The 15,811-nt window shown below is 42.5% G+C and overlaps 1 protein-coding gene across 1 annotated transcript in view; it reads left to right on the top strand.

Annotated features, from left to right (window-relative positions):
- Window positions 1-15,811, top strand: part of BARD1 (BRCA1 associated RING domain 1) — a 46,729-nt gene that overhangs the window by 16,435 nt on the left and 14,483 nt on the right. The window contains exons 5-7 of the mRNA XM_080600569.1: window positions 4,744-4,824; window positions 5,523-5,695; window positions 14,879-14,987. Coding sequence (XP_080456695.1) covers window positions 4,744-4,824; window positions 5,523-5,695; window positions 14,879-14,987 — 363 coding nt within the window. The remainder of the gene's footprint in view (window positions 1-4,743; window positions 4,825-5,522; window positions 5,696-14,878; window positions 14,988-15,811) is intronic.

Raw genomic sequence — 15,811 nt, 5'->3', positions numbered from 1 at the left:
ATTGCTTTGTTACTAGCTGTGTAACAGCACAGCAGAGCGCAAAGGGAGGTGCTGTGAGCATCAGCTGGCCACCACGTCAGCTGGGATCCTTTTGCAGGTATTGCTGCCTGAGCCAGCTGTGCAGTCCCTTGCTTTTGGTACCAGCCATGCACGTATCTCGTGGTTAAGTGCCAGATCATGCATGCAGCCTCCAGGTTCCTAGCAGCATGGTGGGTACAGGAGCTACACCTCTGACAGCCCCAGCCTCTCCTGAGCAAGGCAGCGTCCTCCTGCCAGCTGCTTCGTGCTGAATTCACCCATCGCTTTCTCCAAGGTCTTCGTGTTCAGGCCTCCTGCTTCCGTGACTCAGCTGCGTGGCAGTACAGAAAAGAGCCCGTGGTACAGGAGCACAGCCCCCCTCGTTATCGGTAGTATCCAGCAGGTAGCTTAAGACAAACGTGAGGTCATGTTTTAAATGCAGAACTTAAGAATGTGAAAATTAGCACCAAGTGAAAGCAGTCCATCTTCCTAAATACTACTCCGAAAGCTTAGAAATGCATTGCCGTTTTGTTTTCTGTAGTGCTTGGTTATTACTTTTTGTATTACTTAATTTCTTCCGTGTTGTTGTTTTGTCACAAATAAGCAATTCTGCATCCTTATGTTTGCTGGTCAGGAAATGGTCTGCTGGGTTGTCACAGCCCGTAAGTTACCCAGCCTGTGGGTGTGTGAACGTGGTGATAGTGGGCTCCTTGCGTTCTGCAACATACAAGCACACAAAGTTTTATTCCTTTACAGTGATTTCTTGCAAGTTACCACAAATTACCACTAGTAAAGCAAGCCTGTATTTAGCTTAATTCCCCGTATGTGTGCTTATCTATATTATTTCAAAGTGCTACTGGCAGAGTTCTCACCAAACTGCTCCCAGGAGCGGGGCCAGCGACGGTGGGCTGAAGCTTGGTTCAGTGATGATCTGTGTCACGGGGTCTGGTGTCAGCCAGGTGTCCTCAGCTGTCCAGGAGATATCGTTTGGAGACATTCATGCAGGGAAAGCTCTTGGAGAGATGCTCCGCTTTGGGTAGACAGAGTGACTTCTCTATTTTTAGGGACCTTAGGGGTGTAGGACAGCAGCACCCTATTGCTGACTTCTGTTTTTTAACCTGGACCAGCCAATAGATGTTGCTGGTTTGTATTTTCTTAGATCACTTTTTGCCTTCCCAGTCTGATTTTTACTTTCCTCAGAAGTATTTCTGTTTTTTCAGCTGCTGATGATGATTAGTGCAGCTTTTTTGAGCTTATCAAGGGTGTTTCAGGATGTTTCAGGTTCTCAGGTACCCAGCTGCACTTGGAGGATGCCAGCTGCACGTCTCAAGGATGTTCCAGGCTCCCAGGCCAGCAGACATCTTCCTCTGTCAGTATCTTTCCTGTTACAACCAGATTGCCTATACGGTTGCTCCCGTCATGGATAGAGAAATAATTTAGAGAAATCTGAGGTGAGAAGCTCCCCGTTTTCTGGAAACAGTTGGAGCATTCACAATTACTCTGTAATTCACTTTTTGTCCTCTTTAACCACTTAGCATGAGCTGTAAATAACCTAGTTTTCCTCCTGCTGTGCCATATCCTAACAAGCAAATGTATTTGGGTTTGAAAGGTGTTTTTTCTCATTTGTTTGACCTAAAGCTTGAAGTTTCTCATTTACCTTTGCAAACAAAGGGAGAAGCACTCGGTTGATGTGGTGCAGCTTTTTAGCTGCCTTCATCTACTGCCGTAATTCTTTGGGTCTCTTCTTTGAACAGGTAGAATATTTTCAGTAACTTGATTTAAAGGTGACTTTTGGGGAACAAAACCTGGTCCAAGCCAAGTTGTCTGGGCTTCTGCCATCAGCATCTGCAGGAGCTGGATTCTCCCTGGGAGGGGCGTGCTTTTAAAGCTGTGTAAACACCTTTCTCTGTGCAAATTAACGCCACGCTGTCTTCTAGACCTGCCAACAGATGGCCCCACAGCCTTTCCAGCTTCTGAGATTTTCAGAGCTCCCTTAAGCTGTAGCAGAGGAAGAGCCAACCCGACGCATTGTTTTGTTGTCACTGTACATAAGGTTGGTTACGAGCTTCAAATGACCTTTGCTTTACTTCTTCCAAGCAAATAATTCTACGTTCTGCGGTGGTTCCAGCCTCTTCAGAAGCTGCTTGTAATCCTTTATTGATAATGAGATTTAAAAATGAATGCTTCCCTGCTAATTGTTCCAGATAGCATTCTTCTACGTGGTGCTTGTCCTCTGGACAACTTTAGAAGAAGCAGCATCTCCAGTTGTTTCCACTCTTGCTATGGACTGCCGAGATGAGCTCTTAGGCTCCTCTTGCTGTTACCTGGTATAGTTAGGGCTCTGACTTGTCTTGCTGGGATAAGCGAACTCACGGGACCATGGACAAAATCCATTTCAATATTAGTCAGAGTATAATTTTATATCTCAAATCTTTATATCTCAAAAGCATATCTTTAAATCTCAAAGCAATAGCTGGGGATTGGTGTAGTCTCTTCTGCTTTCCTGCTTGGGGAGGAAAGAAGTCTGGTATATTGGTGTTTGCAGCTGGGACTTATCCCTGCTGGGTGCTTATCCTCTCACATTTAAAATTGTGCAAAACACGGACTGACTGTACACACGCGAGGAATTCTGCCAACTTTGATAGATCTGGTCAATGTGTCAAGCAGTCACTGCTACTCTTGGGATCGCCGTCAGGTGCTGGTGACTCTCCTTGCAGGCAGGGCTCTAACACGAAGCAGATCTGCTAAGGATCTGCTTCCTGAAATTGCCTGCCTGGTTTTTAGCTAAATATTCACAATATAATATCCAACTGGAGAGCTTCTTAGGGGACAAAGGCATGTCCTCCTAGCATATGGCATAGATGTGAATTTAAAACTTAATTTCTGGCTATGTTTCTTTTAATTTTGAGGCTCTGAACGATGTTCTTAACGTGCCACTTGTAATCCTGATGGGCTGCACCGAGAGCTTCCCGTCCCTGCTGCCCCTCTGGTTGTGCGGTGCCACTTGCGGAGAGCAGCTTCCATTTCCACCCGAGGCAATGACAGGCTTTTCTTCTGTAACAGCAAAACGCCAGTCTCCTAATTTTGTCTTGGACCTGGTTTTCGTTCTGCAGATGCTGTACTGTTGTCCACGCCAGCGACGCTTCCTTTGATAAAACTCCAGTGATGCTTTACAAATCAACATTTACATTGCTGTTCTGAAAAGCTCTGATATGCCAGTGCCCACACAAATTATTAGCTATGCTTCCTGCTCTAAAGGAGTACTGTTGAAATGTCAAACCCTTGCCGAACGTGTTTGCAAACTTAACTTTAAATGATAAGCTCAGATCTCGCTTATTATAGATAATTGTATCTTTTCTCTGTAGGAGAAGATCTAATGCTGATCACTGTCTTAGCTGCTTCTGAATAACTATTGAGACTTGATACGTGTCTGTTACCTTGCAACCATAAAGCAGCACACGCTGTAATTGCTCTGAAATGTAACGTTTTGCTGGGACATCCAGGCTGTGAATATAATGCATGAAGCTTCCCTCATGTGTTAATTTGCTTGACAGTTTAAAGCCGGTGATTCTCGGCACTTTTTTTTGGTGAATTTTGAGTTTACATTTGTTGCTTGCTGGATTTATTTCTGTTGAGCAGAGTTTGATGACTTAATATTTTCTCTAAGGAGTGAAGATTAAAGCTATTCTATTTATCAGCCGTGTTCCTTGGTAACAAAAAATGGGATTGAATTTATTTTTGTTGTATTTAAGGTTTAATTTATTATTTTCTCACTTATTCCTAAGGTATGCTGTGGAATAACAGGGATTCCTTGAATTGCCACTGCATGAGGGCACAGAACTCTGTGTATTATGGAATGAACTCTTTTCTTGCTTTAAGACCTGCACTGCAGAGATTTCCTTGCCTCAGCTTCTGCAGGAGGCTTCTCCTTGCCTATTTATAGTTGCACCTGTACACGATCCAATCTTATCGCTAACTTTGTTTTCTGCTTGCCTTTAGGAACATCAAAACCTCACATTCACAAATTCTCCCCAGTTGCTTCCTTCATCTTATTTCTGCTTGGCCTCTTTCCTTTTTCTATAATCTTGTGCATCAGTTTCTTGTATTTTCCACATACATTTCCTTGCTTATAGTAAAACCTGAATGTGGCGTGTTTTTTTTTTTTTCCAAAAATCAAATGAAAACATTTTTTTTAGAATAACTGTCAGAGAAAGTTTCTGTAAGATTCAACGTGGGTAGTAATTTTAGTGTTAAATAGAAATCCTTTTTCTTTTGACTTGTGGGGAAAAATTTCTAGCAGCTTGTCAGGCTTATTAATCTATTTTATCTATGCATTTTCTAGACAGTTATTTAGATGTAAAAGATAAAACATCCAGTTGGAATGAGAAGCAACTTCTGAATAAACATTCCTGATCTTAACCTTGCAGTCGATTCTAGTGTATGGATAGTAATCAGCACAAACCTGCCCATTTCAGAATTCTGAGTTAGGACTCTTATGCACCTGATTTTTAGTTTTAAAATATTTGTATGAAGTATGTAGGTGCTTTTAAATGAGCAACAATGAGGAATAGTGGTTTCCAAACCAGCTGAGATTTTGTTATCCTGGAAGACTTACACCATTGTGTTTTTATTGCAGGTAGACTTACACAGAGACAACAGTTCTGCATCTTACAGTTCTGTCTCTTCATTACCTTTTAATAACAGCCATGTTTCTTACTTTTGCAGGGTGACTTAGGAGCTGTTGAACAGCTGCTGAAAAATGGGGCAGATCCCAATGTTAAGGACAATGCTGGCTGGACACCACTGGTGAGTCGTAGACTTCTTTTTGCCATCGGTGTCTCTCTCACTTTTCATTCCATCCCTACTTTTCTCTCGTATTTTGCTTCCCTTCATACACACTTAACCGACAAAGAATTGTGCAAGGTGGAGAAATGATAAAGTGTAAAAATTTATTATTAGCAGCTATTGATCTGCCAAATCCACCTCTCCTTTGCTAGGTTAGAACGTGCCAACAAATCTGTCAGAGATTCTGCAAATGCAGAAAATGTAACTGATAACTACAAAAGGATCAATTGCAGATAATTTGTATGTTTTATGGGTTCTTGATGCCCTTGGTGTTTTCCTTACAATTTAGGAAATATATGCAGTGGTTGAATGAAAAAATATTGCATACTTGAATGATAGTAAATAAGTTTTTTTCAGTGATGACTTCTTTCTCTCCCAAAGAGTACTTTTGACTGAGTCTGTAAGCAGGGAGGCTTTGTTCTCTCTGGTCTAATTTGCACACAATTGGCCTTTGTTCAGCTTCTCTCTAGGCTTGCGATTAGTGCCAGGTTTCAAGGTTAATTCATGTCAGGAACATAATGCAGCATCCTTGCATTGTCTTCCCTGGCCTTCTGCTGAGAGGTGTCTGAATGTGTTGGCTGGTGTGACAGAGGTACCTGCTCTGAACTGTGTTCCACTTGAGTTTTCCCTCCTTACCGCTTGTGGCCTTCCCCTCCTAGCACGAGGCGTGTAACCATGGGCACAAAGCGGTGGTGGAGCTGCTGCTGCAACACAAAGCACTGGTGAACACCACGGGCTATCAGAACGACTCGCCCCTGCACGATGCTGTCAAGAATGGGCACGTGAGCATTGCTGAGCTGCTGCTTTTGCACGGGGCCTCCCGCGATGCAGTGTAAGTAGATGTGAAATGTTACTTTAGCTGGGGCACCATCTGCAGCCTCCAGGGTGTATGTTAAGTAAATAAGAAGCAAAGCTAGTAATAAATGTGATTATTAGAAGTGGTGGTAGTGGTGTAAAACGTATGTTCTGTTATGCTTGTATCCCCCTTTTCAAGGTAGGTGTTCCCATTTGAACTTTGTCCGAAGCTTTTCTGAGAATGTCATAAGTAGCTGGAGAATTGGAGACCAAAGTAGGAAAGTAACAAAATATGTTTACCCAATTTTCACCCTTTTCTGTTGGCATCTTGTTATAGCTACTGTCAGATACAGGATGCTGAACTATATGAGCTTTGAACTGCTACAGCTGTTTTTCTCTTTTACTTTCCCTACACTACGTGCTAGCAGAAGGTGTTTCAGTCCAGTCTCTTTTAACTTTTTAAGTGGCGTAGACAAACCGAGATTTGTGAAGGTTTTTTTTCTTCTTGTTCTTTGTCATTTCAAAGCACTAATCCTCGGTACGCTTCCTAATTCCTAAAAGGCTTAGACACATTCTCAATGAATCTGTGTTGATATTCGTGCTGAAGATTTTGGCATTTATGTACAGGAAGTGCTAAAGTGTATGTTAGGTAAGGAATAACCCTGCAAACTATTATTATATCAGGTGCTAAATGTAGTTTTAGGTGTTGTAGTGTTGCTGTTATGCCAGGAGCTTTATTTATAAAAATTGAGTCTAACACATGTCAATAGGGGTGTGTGTGTATAAAGTAACAAGACAGGATGAAGTCTTGCATGACATGAATTTCCTTGCCGGGAGCATAAAGGAACATAAACACGTTCAGCTTAATCACTTCAACTCACAATATTCACTCTCAAAGATCGCAGAACTAAGGTATTCTGAGGAAAAGCACAGGGTTTGCAAAAACAATCCTGGTCTTGAAAACACTGGAGTTGGAGAAGAGGGGGGGAAAAACCCCACACAAAATAAACCACCAAAACTGTGAAAAAGTAAAACAAGGTTCAGTTGTTCATCTTCACTTTGTTCTTGAACAACAAAGACCATCACACTACACCTTAAGCTGACAACTTAAGGTGCTTAACTCAGGGTGCTTAAAGAGCTGGCTGACGTCATCGCGGGACCTCTCTCAATTATTTTTCAACGATCTTGGGAATCTGGAGAGGTCCCATTGGACTGGAAGCTGGCAAATGTTGTGCCAATTTTCAAGAAGGGTAAGAAAGAAGACCCTAGCAATTACAGGCCTGTCAGTCTCACGTCAGTGCCTGGTAAAATTATGGAGAGGATGATCCTTGAAGTTATTGAAGCGCACCTGGGGGACAATGCAGTCATTGGTCCCAGCCAACACGGGTTCATGAGGGGTAGGTCTTGCCTAACAAATTTGATTTCCTTTTATGATAAGATCACCCATCTAGTCGATCAAGGGAAACCAGCTGATGTGATCTTTTTGGACTTTAGCAAAGCTTTTGACACAGTTTTCCACAGGCTCCTACTGGACAAAATGTCCAGCATACAGCTAAACAAAAACATCATGCGATGGGTGAGCAATTGGCTGATGGGCAGGGCTCAAAGGGTTGTGGTAAATGGGGCACATCTGGCTGGCGGATGGTCAGTAGTGGGGTCCTCCAAGGCTCCATTTTAGGGCCAGTCCTCTTCAGTGTTTTTATAAATGATTTGGATGTAGGACTAGAAGGTGTTCTGAGCAAATTTGCTGACACTAAACTTGGAGTTGAGGACTCAGATGAGGGTGGAAAGGCCTTGCAGAGAGATCTGGACAGATTGGAGTGCTGGGCAATCACCAACCGCATGAAGTTTAACAAGAGCAAGTGCTGGGTCCTGCACCTGGGATGGGGTAGCCCTGGCTATACGTACAGACTGGGCGACGAGACGCTGGAGAGCAGCCCCGCAGAGAGGGATCTGGGGGTTGTGTTTGACAGCAAGTTGAATATGAGCCAGCAGTGTGCCCTGGCAGCCAGGAGGGCCAACCGTACCCTGGGGTGCATCAAGCACGGCATCGCTAGTCGGTCGAGGGAAGGGATTGTCCCGCTCTACTCTGCGCTGGTGCGGCCTCACCTCGAGTACTGTGTGCAGTTCTGGGCACCACAGCACAAAAAGGGCGTGAAACTGTTGGAAAGTGTCCAGAGGAGGGCGACGAAGATGGTGAAGGGCCTAGAGGGGAAGACGTATGAGGAACGGCTGAGGTCACTGGGCCTGTTCAGCCTGGAGAAGAGGAGGCTGAGGGGGACCTCATTGCAGTCTACAGCTTCCTCGCGAGGGGGAGTGGAGAGGCAGGTGACCTATTCTCCGTTATCACCAGTGACAGGACCCACGGGAACGGTGTTAAGGTGAGGCAGGGGAAGTCTAGGCTAGACATCAGGAAGAGGTCCTTCACCAAGAGGGTGGTTGCACACTGGAACAGGCTCCCCAGTGAAGTACTCACTGCACCAAGCCTGTCTGAATTTAAGAAGCAATTGCACTGTGCACTTAGCCACATGGTCTAAACTTTTGGGCAGACCTGTGCGGTGCCAGGAGTTGGACTTGATGATCCTTATGGGTCCCTTCCAACTCGGGATATTCTATGATTCTATGAACTTCAGAAACTCATTTTCAAACCACTTGAGTATTAGTCTCCAGTTGGGTGACACTTCCCACTTGTCTGCCTGGTATTTGAAAGTGTAGCACAGACACCTGCTCTGCAGGCTTTTGACAGGACTTAAGCATGGAGGATTTGCGTGACAGAGACTCCAAATGCCAGCAGTGGGCTTTTCAGCTCTCCTCTTAGCCTTAGTCTCTACCACATGTGCTTAGACAAACTGAGATGAAGCTGAGCCTATTTCAGCTCATTCTGCATTAGCAAACACGACCTTCTATTGAAACAGGAGCTTTTTAATCACGGATGGAAAGATTTATGTAAATCTTAAATTCTGGTTTAGTTTTCCCTGGAAATAGGTAACATTCAGTTGTATATTAAAACAGCGTGACATAGGATAGGTCACAGCTTGCAACTAGCTGCTTCTTGCAGTACTTTTAAGCATCACAAATGGCTTCTTACCCACTTCTAAATATGCAGTGTTCTTGACTTAATCTCCAGGCTGCTTGGAATCTCTACCGTGTGGTGTTCATAAATATATATGTTTTTTTCTTAAAATCTCTTGGGGAACAAATCTAGTCTTCCTTGATCTGTTTCATTCCTTTGGCAAAAATCCAGTCCTCCCTCCTCTGGAAAAAGTGAGGCCTCCAGATCTTCTGTAGACTCTCTCCCTTGCTGAAGTGTTACTGTACGTATTCCTATTGTAGTGATGAGGCGAGGACCCTTTTTCCATTTTACAGAGAGCATAAGAGACATAAAGAGGAAGGAATCTAACAGTGAAGTGTTCAGGCTTGAATAGTAAGGTTTTACTGACCTCTTCCAAATGTTATCAAGAAACAATATAAATAAGAACAACATGGCTGAGCCTTCTGAAAATGTTTTATGCCTCCCTCCCTTTTCGACAGAGCCCTGCTAGTTTTCAACAAATTGCACTCTGATCCTTGCCAGGACCATGACTTTGCAAATCTTACAGTTTTTTTTTCCTGCCAGTGACTCTGGAAGCTGTAGTGCTAATTAAACAGTGGTTGGATTTGTCTAGGTAAGTGGATTTGAAACCTATTCAGTGTAGGTTTTTTTTTTTTTTTTTCCTAGTGGATGCAGGAATCCTTATAATGAAGTCACAACTCTGACAAGAAGCTTGCTTTTCTTCAGAGTGTTTTCCTAGATCCCTGGGACCTGAAGACCACAGTTGTAAAAACAGGAGGCGAGAACAGGGTGATCGCTACAGATAATGCAATTATAGTTGTCTTTTGGGGATGATTGGTTATAACTGGCCTCTTTGTACTTAATATAGGATTTGACAATCTCTGCGTTCTGACTCTGGGATCTTTAAATTGGAAGTTGAGCAGTGATGAGCAAAACATGCAGGTGTTCTCAAACGTTTATTTTACTTAGGAATGTAATTAAGGAGTGCCTTAACTTTAAAGGTATGCAGTGTGTAAGCTAGGACTATACCAAACAAATTTTGCTGAACTACTAAATCTTCGCATTAATTCTTTTTACGAAATTCATTTTGGTCGTTGCATGGACTCTCCAGGTGCTCAGTAAACGAACTTTCAGCCCAGGAGAGGGCCCTCTTTATCCTAGCAAATTATAGTGATTCTTCATTACCATGCGGGGGGGAGGAGGAACATTTGAGTATTTCACTGTGGTTACTCTTTTTCTTTAGCTAACCTGAGTAAATTGTGAGCATGATAAATGTATTCAGATGTTATTTGGTATATATAACATCAAACTCCCCAGAAGTGGCTGATGTCTTGCAGCTGTTTTGACCGTAGAAATAACTCAGTTGTGTTTTAATGTCCCCTGTGTGCTGGGGAGTTAATCTATTGGAATAAAAGCAAAGCTTATGTTAAATAGCCTGCTTAGAGCAGTAGTTTTGAATTTTACTGTGATGCTTGATTGTGCAAGATAAAATATTATTGTAAAGTTGGATGATGTTTAACTGCAGGCCTCAAGGCAGGTAAGATCTGCTGGGCTGTAGAGGGATGTAAGATTTGTCTGGGAGCAAACACAGCCATTTTTCCGTGAGCCTCAATTCATGAAGCACACAGATAGTAGCACAAGCCTAGCCATCAGGGAGCTGAGGCTTTGCTACTTCAGATTTAGGTCGCCAGGTTTGCAGACCCATCGAGTGCGTCTCATTCTGAATGTATGTCAGTCCAGTCTCTTCCTCTCCCTTGCATGTTAATATATAAAGTGTGAGAAGGAACTATATCATATGGAGCAGCTGCATATCATTTGGACAAAGAGAAAACAGGTGAGAGGTACGTTTCTTTCCAGAAAGCTATCCTCGGTTTTCAGTATTCCTTGGCAAAATAACTTTTTGGAAATCTATAAGGTTTAGTAGTTGTGGCACTTCATTTACCATTTGAAGTTTTCACTGACTGGGAAAGACATGAACTGCAAATGAAAAATATTATATGGACCAGTGGACCTATTAATTGTCCCACTGGTCTAGTTAATTTTTGTAAGTTAATCTCCTACACATAGCTAATTTATATTTTTATAGCTTTTTTCATGTGCTCACTCTCTCAACTTCTGTCTTTTTTCCTTGCTTCACAGCAAGCCAAGTGATTTGAAAAATTAGATCTGTGCATTTGCAATTTCACAGTACTTCCTAAGTGCTTTCACTCAAATGGGCTATCTTGCCAGTTCTTCATGCACAATAAGTTTAGCATTAGTAAAAATTGTTGTTGCCCTATTTTTTAAGATGTTAGCTGTCTTTGAATAGTTGAATCTGATTCTCAATAAGCCTGTGGGAGTGCTTAGGGATAGACTGCAGTCCCCAATTATGAATGGCAGAGAGGTAAAAGCTATTAAAACCTGAGAGTAATTCCAGGAGGCGTTGGACCCATGACACACAACTTTGCTTTTTCTTAGTCAAGACAATGCAGGGACTTCACTGGCTATGTGCAAGATTGGAGCCTCCTGCTGAGAGCAGGTTAATTGGAAACCTTAGCCCTGTTTGGGTATGTAAGATGGTCTTTCTGGCTACATGACTTCATTTTTCCTTTTGTCAGAATCAAAAAGTTTTGCTAATTTACACACTCAGATGTGAATGCTGACATGAGAGACCAAAACTGGTCAGATTTCCCTGTGGGGATTGGTGTTTTTGGGGCTGTGCTGGCACCTGGCTGCGGGACTTCCTATCAGTACTGAGCTCTCCTCTGGGACTGGGGTAAACCTTGGGCTTTGCTCAGCTGTGGAGCAGCAAATAATATTTGGTGTCAAAGCGTAGCAGCTAAAAATTCGTGATTACGAAGTATTACATAGTGATTGCTTGCTTGTGTCAGAAGCTGTGCGAGTCTGGGGCTTCTAAGGAACTGAGAGGGGTGTCTCCCTGTTTATCTTTTCTTCTCTGGTCACTTGTTTCCTGAAAGCTTCCTGAAACATTTAGAAGGTAACTTAAATTTCTTTTTGACTACAGCAATTCAGCTCTGTGGACTTCCCAGCGAAGACTTCAGCAGTGTTGCACCATGAACTGAATCCCATTTTTAAAGCTTCTTTAGAAAGTTCTTTGATCTGTGAGTCCTTAAGATATCACCTGTCATCTCATCTAAGTCATACTCAGCAGCTGATATTGAGTTGCTCTTCATTGGGCTCCTCTTTGTTCTCAGCACAGATATCCCACTCTTTGATGGGAATTTGTACTAGCCCTAAGAGCCCTCTGCTGACTATTCACGACCTTGATGAGTGACTAATAAGAGAATGTTTGCATCAAAGGATACATCCAACCCTTGAATGTTTAAATCATCCAACCCTTGAATGTTTAAATCAACTTACAGAAAGCCCACTTACACTCTGGTAGAAAGAAGTATGCCTTGGAGACCTTGTGTTCTGGCATAAGCACCAGAGATGTTTATTTCTGTCTTATGGAAACAGTTGGCCCTCTTCCCTCTGAGGGTGGAACTTGTCCTGCTCAGTGGCCACATGGACTGGAGCGATTCTCAACAAACCCAGACCTGTATTAGGAAGAGATAAGCAGTTACTGATACTTCTAGAAAAAAAATGCTGTTTGTGTGACAGAATGGACCTAGCGTGTTTGCCACTCACTTTTATTTCACACATTGGATCTTTTTTTTTTAATCCTGAGCAAGATTTCTCTCATTCTTCAGCTTTGTTGAATAAAGACAGATTTGAGCACATCTTTTTTGCCAAACCTGCTCATAGGTTTAAGAACCAACATATGTTCCTAACACATTAAAAAGGGTTCCTTAGGTAACTACGTCAATAATTGTACCAGCTGAAGAGAGACCCGTTTTCTTTCTGATTATGATCACTTCTTGGGTGGTTAGTGGGTGCTGAAGTAAAAAGAACAATTTTTTTGTCCTCTTTGAACAGGAGGCATAGATTAAAACAATACCATACTCAAAATCCGTTGTCTGGATGTGTTCCTCATCTTAGTTTTATTTTGTAAAAGAACTTCTCACCCTTCAGCTCTTCACCTCTTCTTTCTTCACTTTCTTTAAGGTCAGCAAGCTGCTTTAATACAGATATTCACAACACTTAAGCCCATCACTTGGGCTGTTGTGCATTTTTTTTTTTCAGATCTGATCTCACAGGCCTGTCACGGTTTGTTTTAACCGTGTGACCTTAACATCCGATGACTAGCCGGTAGTTCTTTGCTGCATACTGACAGGATAGCATTCTGCAATGCTCTGGTAAGAAGAGATTAAAATGTTCTGAAACATGGGAAGAGAGAGGTGAAGAAACAGTTAAGTGAATAGAGGGAGAGTAGCTTGGGCTCCTGGTTGTGCAGTTTAATTGGCAAAACATATTCGTTGAATATAAACATGTATATTTAATTGCATTGGCCTAAAGGTAAACATTCATGAAGTGTTTTTTCAGTGGTTAAGGATCTTACTGTAACTTTCTGGGGGGGGACACCCCCAAATCTCTCCAACTAACATGCCGTGATTTCTTTTCCCTCCCACTTTTTTCCCAGTGAAAGGTCAGTCATCTAGCCTAAAGTTGACTTTGGTGTACGTGCCACTGTTGTTTCTCTGGAAGCATTGTTCAGAGGAGCTGTCCTACAGCAGTTTGAGTGGAATGTGATCCTTATTTAAAGAAAAGGCAAAAGCTATCCCGATGATGCATGGCAAAGCAGGAACAGCATGACAATATTTAATGGGCTACAACTCCCAGGCCTGGGCTGAGCTTTAACCAATTATCTTTTAGTCTGCAGAATTTGTATTAGGCTAGCTCCTTGCTCATTATTAACACCGGCAAGCTCAACTTTGGCAATGATGTGAAAGGAGAAATTGTAAAATACCAGGATCTCCTGTGTGGGATTTCTGTGGATTGTAGTGTTCCCAAGAGCTTCCGTTAGCAAGCTGTGCTCAGTCAGGAGCACAGAAAGAAGCTGAGGTCAGACACAGCTCTTAGCTGTGCACTGGCCAAAGCCCCCCAGCTGAGTCGGGGTGAAGACTTAATGATCTGAGCTTCTGTTGGGGCTGGCTTGGGTTATGGCCTTATGTGGAATTCCCTGTAAATCCTCCTGGATTCTCACTCTGCACAAGAACACGTGGCTCGCTGAGAGACAGCACTTCAAAGATGCAGCAGTTTTCTGACCTCTTTAAATGTTTCATCGTTTGATGATGAAGCTTGCCAGGTTTCAGGTACCGAGCCAGGGCTTTGTTCTTGTGACAAGCTTCCCCTTCATAATGAGCTCTCCTTGTGCCTTTTAAGAGCCAGAGCTACATGAGGTGGGGAGAAGAGGATCAGCTGGCATAGGCATTATTCCTGCAAAGGGCAAAGCAAGCAGAATATCTCCCAGAAGTGCTGGCAGAGGACTGTTTGTTAACAACAGTTACACCAGTTTCAGGCTTTCCTCTGCTTGCTGCTGTCCTGCAGCTGCAATGTCGTGTGAGGAGGAGATGGAAGCCATGCCTGTGTTCGGTGTTGTGTTTATAGCAAATCATGGCTGTCTGAGTGATGATGAAAGAATGTGGGAGGAGAGGGGTCTTGAAGCATATCTAATAACCGAGATGCCACACAGGATGGATAGTTTTCAACAAAATTACCAAGCCAAGTCAAATTTGAATGAATTGGCTGTAATGTGTTCTGTGGACCAGCATGCTAAGGAAAATAAGGTGCTTACTCAAATTCTGGAAGTAGGAGGGAGTTCCAGCTCCCAAGAAGAATGCAGATAGCTTTTCCCATAAAAGTGTAACTGCATCAAGCTCCAGTGTTTAGCACAGTAGGAAAGAATCTTCTGATATTTCTTTGGTGGCAAAGGGGTAAGCCAAAAACGCATTTTCTTCATTCTGTGATGCCAATGAGAAGATTAAAGCTGAAATTTCTGGGTCTCGCAGATGATAACAATGCATCTCCAAAGAGTGTAACAAGGACTGTGGTTTATTTAACATAGTGCTCTGAACGTCCCTTATTCCTCAGCTGAATGCAGCAGCTTGTAATTCAGTATCCATCTGTCTTGGATGTAATTCTTATTTGAAGCTTTGTGTTTTTTTAGCTGAAATTACATATTAATAAGAAAGTGGTGGTGGGGAAGCTACCCAGCTAATGTGCCCAGTTAGTTAAGAATCAAGTCACATTTTATTTACTTAAACCCATCTGTGCTTGTTTTGCCAGTAATATATTTGGTCTGCGGCCTGTGGACTATGCAGACAGTGAAAAGATGAAGTCTGTGCTAATGTTACCAGTGAAGAATGAATCATTTTCACTTAGCCAGCCCTCTGAGGTAAGTGTTTGGTGTGGTGGGGTTTTTTACTTTAAAAAAAAAAAAAAAAAGCATAAGTTTATGCTGTAAGTGATGAAGGCTTGGTCCTGGGTAGATTATTTAAGTCCTTGCCTTTACAGGGGGATTTAAAATAGGTTGGGGACCTTGGGTAGTATTTCTAGGCTGCATGCAGGATACTTACAAGCTGTGGTATTTGGCATTATAGTAGCTTTATCTGGGAAAATGAAAGATATTTCTTGCAGTGGGGATTCATTGTAGAAGAATAAATACTGTTATTCCTGAACTATTGTTGAGTGAACTTTGCTGTTGTTGGTGTTTTTCTGCATATTTAAATTTGCTGTATTTGCCAAACTGCCTGAAAGCAGTGGTAGTCCTTGCTCCAGGTGCTTTTCTTGCATCGTTCCAATATTGTCACTTGTCCAGCAATGAAGATATCAGCTCAATAGCTGAAAACAGCTTTGGGGGTATCATTTTTGTTTTTCTTTTCTTTTTTAATTTTGCCAAAGACTTCTTTGGATTTGTGACCAAAATCAAGTTGTCCAGACTTATCATTATGAAATGCTTTGTGCTTCCTAATGAAAGGTGATTAAACTGAGCTGGCTGACACAAGCAGTCCTAATCTATTTCAGGGTGTACAGCCTGCTATGATCCCACCCCACTGAGGTAGTAAAATGTCTGTTGGCCAAAAGAAAACTGTTGCAGCTCAATCATCAAAAGTATGACTGTTGATCTGAGCTGTAGCAAATGCAAGATAACACAGCTCTACTGTCACAAGCTAAACAGATTTTGCATTGGCTTTGGGATGAGTGTGTGCCCAGTGGAAG

Source organism: Anser brachyrhynchus (assembly GCF_964034855.1).
Source record: "Anser brachyrhynchus genome assembly, chromosome: 7".
Taxonomy (NCBI): domain Eukaryota; kingdom Metazoa; phylum Chordata; class Aves; order Anseriformes; family Anatidae; genus Anser; species Anser brachyrhynchus.
The sequence above is the reverse complement of the archived record's forward strand: the minus strand, read 5'-3'. Positions and strand labels throughout refer to the sequence as shown.